Source organism: Penicillium riverlandense (assembly GCF_028828495.1).
Source record: "Penicillium riverlandense strain IBT 135883 chromosome Unknown utg000003l_segment0_segment0, whole genome shotgun sequence".
Taxonomy (NCBI): Eukaryota; Fungi; Ascomycota; class Eurotiomycetes; order Eurotiales; family Aspergillaceae; genus Penicillium; species Penicillium riverlandense.
In genome coordinates, this window is record NW_026643196.1 from 1,027,540 (window position 1) to 1,039,700 (window position 12,161).

Sequence of the window (12,161 nt, forward strand, 5' to 3'; positions counted from 1 at the left end):
AATATAATCACTATAATCACTCTTATCCTTTGCTGAGAGGTAGGATTCCATCCTATTTGCATGGATTGACTAAATTTTGTATCGGTGTGAACACAGGGCGTGCGTACACAGGGCGTGGTTGTATATACATTCATAAAATAGAGAAATAAAGAATGAACAGAGAAGAGAATAGATCACTCGATCAACGAGGGCATAACATAAGACGTCCAAGCCGCCTCCAGAATCTCCCTCCTCAGATCCGGCTCCCACAGAAAAGCAACGGATCCTCTCACACTAAGCGAAAGGCACGCAAAGAGAAAATCACCTAGACGATGCCATGAGTCTGCGCTTAACCGCTTCGCAACCTTGAGCATCCGACCCGCCCACCAGGGACGCGCAGCGCAAGAGGTAGCAGTTGGTGCATACTGCGAGAAATCCGGAACGTCCTCATTTGCAAAATAGTCGGACGTGCCATCGTTGCACTCTAACAGGATCTGTAAGAGCGCCTCAACGGAGCCGCTCATGCTGACTTCGCTGTCTATCACGGATTGTTCGAGCGTACACAGAAAAGTTGCTCCGCGGGAGGGAGTGTACCGGTAGTCCCATAGTGCGGCGTTAAGCATTATTAGTGCCGTCAGGCGCGCGACCATTTGTTTGCGGTTTCCAGATGCTGTGAATCGAGTCCCTGGGGGTGCGACAAGGATTTGGTGGAGACATGATGGTTTTTGAACTGCTGTACGGCGGGTTGAAGAGCAGGAGGACGGGTTGTCTTGTTGGTAGAGGGCTAGTTGTTCGCAGCGGCGAAGGAAGTCGAGGAATTCTTCGCATTGGAGGCGGATTTCGTCGATGGGGGTTACAGACAATTGATATGGAGGTTCGGAGCATGACGGGTTGGCGTCTGAGAGAGCGGAGGAGGTTGAGTATGGTGGTGAGGGTATTGAATCGTGGAGATTAAGAAGATGTTGAGGTAATGCAGTATGCAGCGCAGTAGCTGTCACCGAAAGGGGCCGTTCATGCTCGAAGAAGAAACTAGGTCCGTGTGTTTCATACCCAGACAGGATATAGTCCTGCCAATTGATCAACATGCCCAGTCGAGTATTCTCGAAAGCAGCTGGGCCCCCACGGGCTCGGATCATCTCGCGCGCAGCACGCATGTGTGTCCAACTGGTCTCCTTGTGTCCTGGGCGCGGGTCAAAGTCTTCGAGAGCCGCAGCGCTCAGGCAAGAGATGATAGCCACGTCTGAGATGTCCCGAGGGTGGTTTTGGAGGTGCTCGCGCAGCATGCTGACGGCGCGGTCTCGATGTAGCAGCGTGTTCTTGGTTTCTGTTTCATTGCGCACCCAGGCCCAGGTGTTGGCTGCGTGCACGAGGACGGTGTTCTGGAAGGCAACAGCGCCCTTCATGGCTTCCGGCACGAACACGCGCGTGTACCAGTTGTGCGCTTTGGGGGAGCGGAAATGAGACCCGTACGAACAGGCGGGCATATCGCTCACGTAAAAATCAAACAATTTCTGGCTTTCAAGGTCCATCTCAATGGGGAGGGTGTTGAATGGGTCGGTCCGTGCTGCGCTCAGAATAGTTCGTGGGGATCGCCCGGACGGAGATGACCATATCGACTCTGAATGGTTGATATTATCCGGATATGAGAAGATAGAGCCCTGCGTTTCGATTGGAGACACCTGAAAAGGCAAGTCAATGGCAGCATTGTCAGCTAACGAGGCATCCGAAGAGGCCGAACGATCCATTTCCTCCACGTCAACGCCGGCATTTTCGTCTGACACCAAGTCATTGCTGTCTTTCACTTTATTGCGCCTCGCAATGCGATTTTTCTTCGGTCGTCCGCGTTTGGATCGCTGTACAGACTGGGCTTCGTCCTCGCCTTCACTCTTCTGAGAACCACTACCTTTCTTCTGCCGCATATACTGCTGCATCACATGTTTCTTCACCTGGGTCAGGTTGCTCCGACTGTTCTTCGAAGTGTCGATAAACTGCCACCGCATGTTGGATTCGTCCGATGTGTCTGACAATGGCATGACTGAGCAATGATGCACATCCGGCCGTGATGTCGGCGTTGCGCAGAAGAAACCGACAACGGGAGACCGGGGGGGGGAACCGATGGGCAGTCGTCGTGCCACTTTGCCCCACTACTAAGCCCCCAATGATTTTCCTTCCCAGGATCATTATTTGCTGCGGTTGTAAGCAGCAGAACAATAATTATTACTTAATTGTGTCGTGATGAAATCGACTCCGCTCACACTCGACACTCCCAAATGGGTTAAGCGTGAGGATTCGATAGTGGAGCCCGGGAGAGACCCAAACACACACTGGGATAGGGCTGGCTTCGGCGTGTTTCCGGGTGTCCTCAGGCAGCCTTAGGGCCCCATTGAATTGCTCTTGCCGACAAATTGGGTCTAAATTGACTATAGAATGAGGTCTCTGCTATATAGGACGGATAGTATTAGAGCATTCCATTTATGATGCACATACATGTACCGGTACGCACTGAGCTCAATGAGACATCGGAGAAGATGCCCCCAACCTCCGGCCGATCACCAGGTTCTGGATGGCTATGAGCAAAGAGGCTATGCTCGATCATGTCTCCACTCGTAAGATACCACCCCTGGCAGGGGTGGCTGCCGATCGTGACAGGCTCAGGATCCGCCCCCAGACAGAAGGAAATTCTAAATCCTTCTGCCATGTGGTCGAACCGGGTTATCCGCCCGAACTTGCTGCTTTCTTTCTTGCCTTGCAGCTAGATGCACTTGGTCTATATATTCTGTTGAATATCCGATAACAAAGTGACCTATACAAAGACTGACAACTGACACTGACAGTATCCAAATCAAACAGAGTAAAGCAATAGTCACACGTGCAAGTAAGACAGTCTGGAACTTGGCAACCTCCTAGTCGGATCTCAAACAACTAAGGCAGACCCGCTCGGAGATGGCCAGCGGCTACGGCACTTCGAACCCGAAACAGAGGCGCCAAGCACTGCGCCTCCAAAGCCGCCCCCAAAGTCTGCAGACTCTTGCGAGAACCTTGTTTAGCACTAGTGTCTTCTTTACACATGCTTCTTCAGGAAAGGATGCACCCTCTAATGGCGTTCTTCTCTTGACCATGTGATATAAGCAGGAACCAGGACCGGATCTGAGGACCTGCCTATCAAGGAAATACAGACGGCCTGTTGTGAGAGCTAAATAATGAGCCTGACATGCTACATAACGCCGGATGAATATTCTATCTATCGAGATCTTGCATTCTATGTTAATGCAAACAAGGCTCGTTGCTGGGATTTGGATATGCGCGCAGGTGGCAAGATCCAAGGATAGGTCCTGTTGCGGCTGTGAGATCCAATTCTTGAGGGGGTGTCATTGTTTGATCAACAGATGACGCATGTTAAGGTTCATTCCTTCGTAAGGCGTTATTCTTATCGTCACAAGAGCTATACATTTGAAACCGCCTCTTTGCACGGAGATGGGCTGTGACTGCCCCAGCTATGACTGGGATGCACAGACAGTGGACCCGGACCCATGAGGCAAACGTGCGAGAGAGTAGACTCCACTTCTGTGCTAGATGCAGCAGCATCAGCATCAGGTTCGGGCACAGGCTTCCTTTCTCGGAATACTTCCTCCACTTCTTCGAGGGAGCAATCAGCCGTCTCGGGATAGAAAGCCCACACAAGCACGGCGGCCATCCAATTGAAGGCCACAAAGCAGTAGAAGTACTTCGATCCCAAGGACGTCAAAGCGATAGGCGAGCACTGCGCGAAGATGAGGTTGAGAGACCAATTAGTCGCGGTGGCGATGGAGGAACCGCGGGCACGGATGGCAGTCGGGAAGATCTCGGACGGGTAGATCCAGGAGATCATGCCGAGCGCGGTGTAGAAAAGCGAGAAGACGAAAAACATAGCGATCGCCGCACGCAAGGCGTCTTCGTTTGCGCTTGGACTGCTGAAGTCGACGTAGTGCGCCAGCGTGGCTTCCACGCACATGGCTGCCCCCATGCCGGCCAGCGACGGGATAAGCAGCTTGCGACGCCCGACGTTGTCGATGAAGGCCATGAATACCGTGTTCCAGAGCTGGGCGAGTGCGCCCCATACCCCGATGATCATTAGCGATGTCGATGTTGAGAGGCCCAGTGACTTGTATAGTCGAGGTCCGTAGTTCTGAATCACGTTCGTGCCAGAGGTCTGCGTGAAGGCTTGCAGTCCGCACGCCAACAGGATCCGGCGGCGCCAGCGCGCCGTAAGGAAGAGCTGTCGCCAGGATCGGACGACTGCTCGCTGCTCGTCCAGCAGGCTCTCGTGGATCTGGGCGAGTTCGTGCTCGACCAGCACGTTATTGCTTGCCCGTCGGTTGAGATGGAGTCGGCTCAGCACAGCGCGACCTGCACTGTCTTTGCCCTTTTCGATGAGCCAGCGCGGCGATTCGGGGAGGAACCACACTCCGCAGGTGAGAATGACTGCTGGCACCACTTGAAAGCACAGCGGGAAGCGCCAGGAGAAATTGCTGTGATGGAGCGAACACCCGTATCCGGTCCATTGCTGTTGGTGGGTTAATCATTTGCATGTTTAAACACACCGGGATTACTCACTGCGACCATGATACCGAGGCCAATCATCCATTGCTGCATACTGGCGAGTAACCCGCGGATTCGGGGCGGCGCAACCTCGCTCTGATCGTCTTGTCAGCTACGGATATGGGACAGGTGCCAATCGACATACACAATAGACGGGAATAGTGGCAGACATGAGACCAATGGCGAACCCAGCGATGTATCGGCCAGCAACTAACATCGCGAGAGTAACCGCACCTCCCTGGAGCGCGGCCCCGAGACCGGCTAAAAACCCGCCGACAAAGATCACCATCCGGCGTCCGTAAAAGTCCGAGATGTAAGGCGCGAGCACCGAGCCAGCGATGGCACCTCCTAGAGTGGATCTTAGACTTTTTCCTTTTCTTGGATACACAATGAGGTTACCGGTATAAGAAGAAATTATGCCCCCGGTGGCCGCGTCCGATAGGGCCGGCGAGCCGAACTGACGTAGAAAAGCATCCTGGCTGATGCTGGATGAGATGACGCCCGAGTCATAACCAAAGAGGAACGAGCCGAGGGCTGCGAAAGCACAGCAGATGGTGACAAGGGTAAAGGCCATGGTCCATTGATACAGCACAGCTGCTCAGGCCGGATCGGAGGAGAGTAGCCCATGGGGGGAGGAGGCATACTTAAGAAGGGATGGAATTGGGGGTTAGTGCGACCCTATAGGGGAGTACAAGAGAGTCAGTAGTGTATAGTTTGTTAGTCTGTTTTGAAGAAGCCAAGAATAGCAATTGTAATCAGTGATGATCGCTGCAGGTCAATGCGATCCCTAGTAGATCCATTCGACACATTTCCGTAAGATGTTCGGTGACTTGGCCAACATGCCGAATAAGCAAAATTCCCTCACGCACACTTAACTCCGAGGCTTACCTATTCACGACACACCGCCACCGCTTCCGGGCATGGGTTGGTATTATTAGATCATCATCGGATTATTCATGATTTCATGCCGTTACCGCAGTTCAACTAGTTCACTAACCCTGAAGGTTATTTTCCACCTCACCACTAATCACCACCGCCACTACATGCTTCTCCCCCGTCCCCAGCCATGGCGACGACCAGCCCGCATTCCGACGACGATGATCCCAACCTGCTCCTCAGTGACGCCGACCCCGCGCTGTCCATGAGCTCCCAGTCCGTGCCCATGCAGAAGCGCCGCCGAGTCGGCCGAGCCTGCGACGAGTGTCGTCGCAAGAAGATCAAGTGCGACGGGAAGCAGCCCTGCACTCATTGCACCGTCTACAGCTATGGTGCGCATCCTCCACTCCCGCCCCTCGATTCTGCACGTGGCTGACCTGTATTATGACTCTTCCAGAATGTACCTACGATCAGCCCTCCAACCGCCGCCGCAATCCCGCCCCACAGTATGTTGAGGCTCTCGAGACGCGCCTGCACAAGGCCGAGGCCCTACTCCGGGCGGTTCTGCCGGACGTGAACCTCGATGACCCGCAGCTAGACGTGCACGCGACAAAACAAAGCTTGGCCGCCACAAAAAAGGAGACCCCCGGAGCTGTGACTAAACCGTCGGCCCCGGCGCCCGGTCCGTCCGAGCCCGCGCCAGAAGGCGGGGAGGAGGGTTTACTAGAAACTATGGTCGGTAACTCGGGCTTATTGGATCGAGATGACCAGGGGCATTGGGACTATCATGGACACACCTCCGGCATTATATTCGTGCGCCGGCTCCGGAAACAGCTCGGCGCTACGGATGCGCCTGGGCCGATGTCCCGGGCCTCGCCAATGAGGGCGAAGATGTTGGAAAGCCCCAAATCCGTGTCCGAGTCGCCGCAGGACTCGACACTTCCTCCCACACATGATCTACCGTCACGAGCGACTGCGCGCCGCCTGTGCCATAACGCGATCGATGACGCCTGCTGCTTGATGCGGTTTGTACATGAGCCTTCCTTCTTCGCCTACTTTGATCGTATCTACGACACTCCGCCAGAACAGTTTGGCAATGAGGAGAATGCGTTCTTGCCACTACTGTATATCGTCATGGCCGTCGGGTGTCTGTTCTCGGATGATGGAGCTGGTACTTTGGATTTGGCGGGCTATGAGAGTGCAATCGACCAAGGGTATGTAGTCAACAGTGCCATGCCGTTATCAAAACTAAACGTGCTACAGGTTTCAATTCTTCAAGGCCGGTCGACAACTGTTGGAGATTACCGATTGCCGCGACTTGATGTCACTACAAGCGATCTGCTTCATGGTGCTTTTCTTGCAGTCTTCTGCGAAGCTGAGCACCTGCTATTCTTACGTGGGCATTGCGCTTCGTTCGGCGCTGCGTCTAGGCCTTCATCGCTCCGTGGCCGCCGATTTCAACCCCGTTGAGCGAGAACTACGCAAACGCATTTTTTGGGTTGTCCGCAAAATGGATGTCTACGTCAGCACGCTTCTGGGCCTCCCGCAGATGTTGAGTGACGACGACATCGACCAGGAATATCCGTTGGCAGTGGACGGGGAGTTCATCACCCCGGAGGGCATCGCCTCCATGCCGTCCGGCTATACCCCGTTAATGGCGGGTTGTAATGCACACACACGCCTTTCTAACATTATCCTGAAAGTCGTCAAGTACATATACCCCGTGAAGAACGCTCGGTACCGCTCGAAATCCGATCAGCGATACATGGTGAGCCACTCCAAGATTCGCGAAATCGAGCGTGATCTCCAAGCATGGATGGAGGAATTGCCGCCGGCGTTACGCCCGGGGACGGAGGTGTCGCCACAACTAGAACGGTGAGCCTTGGCCCTGTCGACCCCAATAAACTGATCTAACTTTTCTACAGTATTCGACAGCTACTGCGCATTAGTTATGCTCATGTGCAAATAGTCATGTACCGCCCCTTCTTGCATTATGTGACGGGCGGCTCTCAAGCACGAGGCGTGGACAAGCGATCTTACGCTTGCGCCGCCGCGTGCGTCAGCGTCTCGAGAAATATCGTCCACATTACGACCGGGATGCATAAGAGGGGTCTTCTCAACGGCTCGTTCTGGTTTACGATGTACACGACTTACTTTGCTATCCTTTCACTGATCTTTTTCGTGGTGGAAAACCCTGATTCACCAACAGCCAAGGATGGTGTCCTCAAAGATGCCATGGAAGGAAAGAATACCCTAGCTGGGCTGGCCAAGAAGAGTCTGGCTGCAGACCGGTGTTCCCAAAGCCTGACCGTATGTGTTTTATCTATCCACTGGATCAACTGTCAGAATACTGATCAGAAACTCTAGTGCCTTTTCAAGACTCTGCCGGAGATATTGAAGAATCGCCAGAGCTCGAAAGCGTCAGTCAACCTCAAGCGGCCGGCGCCGCCAAATCGTTCAACAGAGGCAGCCAAGACGCAAACTCAGCATACTCTGCCGCATCGTTTAAGCACCTTCTCTGTCCAACCCGCATCCCAGGCTGGCGTGGAGGATGCCTCGAGCCGTCGACAACCGGGTCTGGACGATAAGCAGACTAATCTGCCCACGGAGAGTGGTACTCAATCGGCATGGATAGCAGAGACGCCGGAGCTGCTGACCGAAACCATGTCTACGCCGGAACAGATTCAGACAACAAGTTCCTTGAACCCTTCTCTGTCCCAACAAGAAGCATCGAGCCTTGCATTCTCCCAACAATTCAACAATCCGGCCAATCTCCCGGATCTCATGCCGATGATGTTTCCGTCAGACGATCCATTCGCATACCCCACTCAACCCATGTCCACTCTGGAAGACGATCACTTCTGCCACGATCGACCGGGTATGTCTTCATCGCAGTATGCCTTTGATCAAACAGGGATGCCGCCCACGACTCCAAGTAACCCATCAAGCGCGGGCGTCACCACTCCTAGCTTCGAGGCCTTCCCTAACCTCCCTTATCTCCCCGGCGGGCCACCCTCGGGTGTCAAATCGTCCGTGCCAAGCCGTTTGCACGGCACATCCCAACCCATGAGCCCATCCCGCCTGCAATCCCCGATGACGCAAACTCCAGTAAGTGGCAGTGAATCACTAGGCAGTCCAGACCTGGTGTCGATCCCCAACAACAACTTTGTGTGGCAAGGATACAACTTCCAGCCCTCGAACATGGCCACGGAACAACAAGCCACGCAGCAGGACCTTTCTCCCAGTACCCAAATGCAGGACTTGAATATGGGCATGGATATGGATCTCGGTATCTCGTTTGACGACCTGTTCGGCAATCGACCTGGCGGTGGCGGGGCGTCCAACGAAGAATGGATGCAGTGGATGAATGTGGGTGTTTGATGCTGAATTTTCTTTTTTACACATGGCTTTTCCTACGACGAAGACATGCAATCATGAGCAAAAAACGGTGCTTGGTACATAACCTGTTAATTTGATTGATACCTGAGGGTTTGGCGTTGGTTTTGGTGGTTGTTCTTTGCTTTTGCGTCGGTCATATGAAGATATCAGAAGTCAGCTCATCTAGATCTATCATCACTGCCTGGTCTCGGTCCGATACGATGCTTCTAATTTAACAATAAATATTTTCTTTTTTACCCGAATATTCATAGAGTCATCGACTCTGCCACAACCAGCCCCAAAAACAAACACCTACGCTGTCTAAACTATGTGTACAAAAATGTAAATGCTATATGTATCGTCCAACCCCAAACCAACCAATATCAATTATGCAAAATCCTTTGGATGAAAATCCCACAACCTCATCCGTTCCGTAATCCACCAAACGCCGACCATCTGCGCCCTACTGGCCCAATTCGCCGCCTCATCCCCATATTTCTCCTGCACACGCCCAGTTAAAGAGTCAATGTCCCACTCGACAATCGGCTCCTCCTCATAAAAGTCCAGCTCGCCGTGCGTAAACCGGAACTCAAAGTCCACGGCCAGCGGCAGAATAAGCCGATACGGTACAGCCGCCGACCCAATGGAAAGCATTGTGCCGCCGGCGTTGATGATGGCGAACTTCCATGCTTCGCGGCCGAGATGCGAGTTGATGTACGGCCGGATCAAGGATTGGCCTTCATACTGGTTTGCGAGGTCCAGTGCGATTTCGGTGTCGGCTTCGTTGAGGGATTTGGTTGATGTGAGGAGATCGAGGATTGTGGGGAGGATGGAGATTGTGGTTGCGTTGGCGACGATTTGGATTCGGGGGAGGAGGGGGTGGTGTAGTGTGAGTGGCACAGCGAAGTTGCTGATGTGTCCGTTCTGGTACGTTCCTGTCATCGAGGAGTCTTCGTCGAAGGCTTGGCCGCTGTGGAGGGCGGGGGTTAAGTATAGAGGGAAGGACAGGGGGATGATATGGTGCGTGTAGACTTACTGGTCTCCAACAAACACGGTCAATGTTTCGTTGGCTATCCCCTCCTCATGCAGTAGGTCCATGAACTGGCCCAGCCAGTTGTCCACATAGCGGATTGTGTTCAGATACGCATCCAGTCTTTCATGTTTTGAGAAAGCTTGGGAATGAGGGATGTATTCCTTCTTCTTAAACTTGGAAGGCACCCCCCATGGGTGATGCGTGGTGCTGGTGAAGTGAGAGAGAAAGAGTCTCTGGTTATTGTCAATGGTGTCACGGATCATATCCTTCAAGTACGGACGAATCTCTTCTTCCGCGTATCTGCCAGTTTGTAAGTGGTGTGCCCGAGAGACTATCCTGTGGTTCAGACTCACCCGAAGTAATTGATCTTCTCCATCTTGTGGTAGTACTTGGACTCTGTCTTCTCGATATCCTCGGAGTACAAGGCCTGCTTGAAACCCAGCTTGGTAATGAGTTTATCCTGGGCCTTGAACTGGCCCGTGACGGATTGGGCATAGATGGTGTTCCAGAGACGCTCGCGGGGATCCATCTCGTCGGTTTCTTTTTGTTTGAGCTGGTTGAATAATTCCAGCACCTGCATCAGGCATGGCTGGTACGACTTCGTGTCCATCTCCGCCATGAAATCCACTGGTAAGGCCTGCACGCCACAATAGTCCACGATACGGGCTTTGGAGCTGAGGGTGCTGCCTGTTGTCACGCCTTCGATATTGATCCCGCCGCTATTTTGGCTAGCAACCTCTGCGCTGGAGTTGAAGCCGGATGCTTGGCCCGTGAGCATCTCCGCGACAGGGGTCAACTGTGATAGTATTTCGTCGAGGTCTTCTGGAGTTTCCTTGCTACTGGACTCCCATGCTTCGAGAATGTGGTCGTGTACTCGTGATCCCGCTTTGAAGGGGAACATATCCTGCCGGCCACTTTCCATCATCACCATGACAATATGCGTGATGGGGATGTCGCGCTCCTTCAGGGCCTCTTCCAGGGGACCCAGCAGGCCCAGATTAAGATTGTTAATTCGAAGTGGATCTGAGGTGGGATCGTAAGAGTTGCGCAAAGCCCTGTTTCCATGTGGATCCTTCCACCGTTCAAACCCAGTAGGCAGATATTCCGAGGCCCAGGCGGGCAATTCGGTCAAGTTGGTCGAGCCCGGGCTCCATCCTTTATAATTTCCATTTGGGGGCTCCCAATAGACTTTCTCCAGCAACTCGGGGAAAGGGAACGGAGCCATCACCCCAGGTTGAGGCTTGACCGAATGCGAGGCAGCGCCAGCAAACATGACGAAGGGCAGAGCACCAGAAATATGGTTGTATGGCACTGCTGGCCGGATGATCCAAAGAAGCAGCGTGACTATTGCAACACGGACCGTCCACGTCCTCCCTCTGCTCGATGGAGCCCCGCTGTTGTCTGCTCCCGGCAGCTGCTCTTCCGAGTCATCGAGCCATTTGGAGAACACCGAACACATCCACTTCGTCATCAGGGGGTATATCCACGCTGCCAATAGCAATGAAATGATCAGCATGACCGTTGCAGCCGCGATGGTCGGACCAAGTCCACTCAATATCAACATCATGCCGGGTCGACTGTTTCCCACAGATTTGGCGGCGTCCCACCGGATTTCGCCTCCCGTTGCGTAGTAGAAGCTAATCTGCGACGAGGCTGCCATAAGGATGACATACCTGGGTGAAAGAAATTAGTATCATCAGAATACCCTTAATGGTAGCGGACAGAAAGGGTGACCAACGCTAGAATGCTCGTGACCGTCACCGCACACACCGACAACCAACCCCATGAGGTATATAATAGAGCCCATACTGCCGAGAAAAGAAAGATCTCCTGAATGAAGAACGTTGGAAAGTAGATTGCCAAAAGATGCGCATCACCGGCCCGCAAATGCTGATATAGATGCAAGAATTTCGAAGACAGAGCCGACACCACCACAATGGCAAAGGCCAGACGGTGTGGGCTTGGGAACTTGGAGAAGATCATGCCGAGCATATCGCAGGGGCGTCTCCATTTCGAGGAGAGAAACGAACGATCAAACCCCATCTTTTGTCAAGCATCGCTGAAATAGAAAAGAGAGCAAGGATTCGATCGCAGCACCCGGAAATGAGTATGTCTAAGCCCCCAAGCCTGACTGACCCTGCGCACCGGTACAAGGCTTGACATGTCTCAGGGCTTGCGAGGCTGCCGCTTGGCATCTCCTTTGCCATTTTTTACTAGTGGGGAACCAAGGAGACTGTGTCAGGATAGGGCTGGAGCCAATCAATTGGCGATGTCGCAGTTTGCGCCATCGGAGAGGGAATCGCGCACACCGATTTGT

At 53.3% G+C, this 12,161-nt stretch overlaps 4 protein-coding genes across 4 annotated transcripts; 1 reads left to right on the forward strand and 3 right to left on the reverse strand.

Annotated features, from left to right (window-relative positions):
• Positions 1–173: 173 nt before the first annotated feature.
• N7474_004050 (sigma-70 region 2 family protein) lies at positions 174–2,012 on the reverse strand (the record flags this gene model as incomplete). The annotated part of the gene is made up of 1 exon (XM_057195465.1): positions 174–2,012. The coding sequence occupies one exon, from the start codon at positions 2,010–2,012 to the stop codon at positions 174–176; it is 1,839 nt and encodes a 612-aa protein (XP_057052861.1).
• A 1,409-nt stretch (positions 2,013–3,421) lies between these two features.
• On the reverse strand, positions 3,422–5,199 carry N7474_004051 (sugar porter family MFS transporter; the record flags this gene model as incomplete). Its single annotated transcript, XM_057195466.1, has 4 exons — positions 3,422–4,522; positions 4,573–4,653; positions 4,703–5,091; positions 5,145–5,199. The coding sequence occupies 4 exons, from the start codon at positions 5,197–5,199 to the stop codon at positions 3,422–3,424; spliced, it is 1,626 nt and encodes a 541-aa protein (XP_057052862.1).
• Positions 5,200–5,623: 424 nt separating this feature from the next.
• N7474_004052 (putative C6 transcription factor (Mut3)) lies at positions 5,624–8,814 on the forward strand (the record flags this gene model as incomplete). The annotated part of the gene is made up of 5 exons (XM_057195467.1): positions 5,624–5,825; positions 5,891–6,647; positions 6,697–7,308; positions 7,359–7,743; positions 7,801–8,814. The coding sequence occupies 5 exons, from the start codon at positions 5,624–5,626 to the stop codon at positions 8,812–8,814; spliced, it is 2,970 nt and encodes a 989-aa protein (XP_057052863.1).
• A 384-nt stretch (positions 8,815–9,198) lies between these two features.
• On the reverse strand, positions 9,199–11,887 carry N7474_004053 (uncharacterized protein; the record flags this gene model as incomplete). The annotated part of the gene is made up of 4 exons (XM_057195468.1): positions 9,199–9,781; positions 9,848–10,144; positions 10,198–11,517; positions 11,583–11,887. The coding sequence occupies 4 exons, from the start codon at positions 11,885–11,887 to the stop codon at positions 9,199–9,201; spliced, it is 2,505 nt and encodes an 834-aa protein (XP_057052864.1).
• Positions 11,888–12,161: the final 274 nt, after the last annotated feature.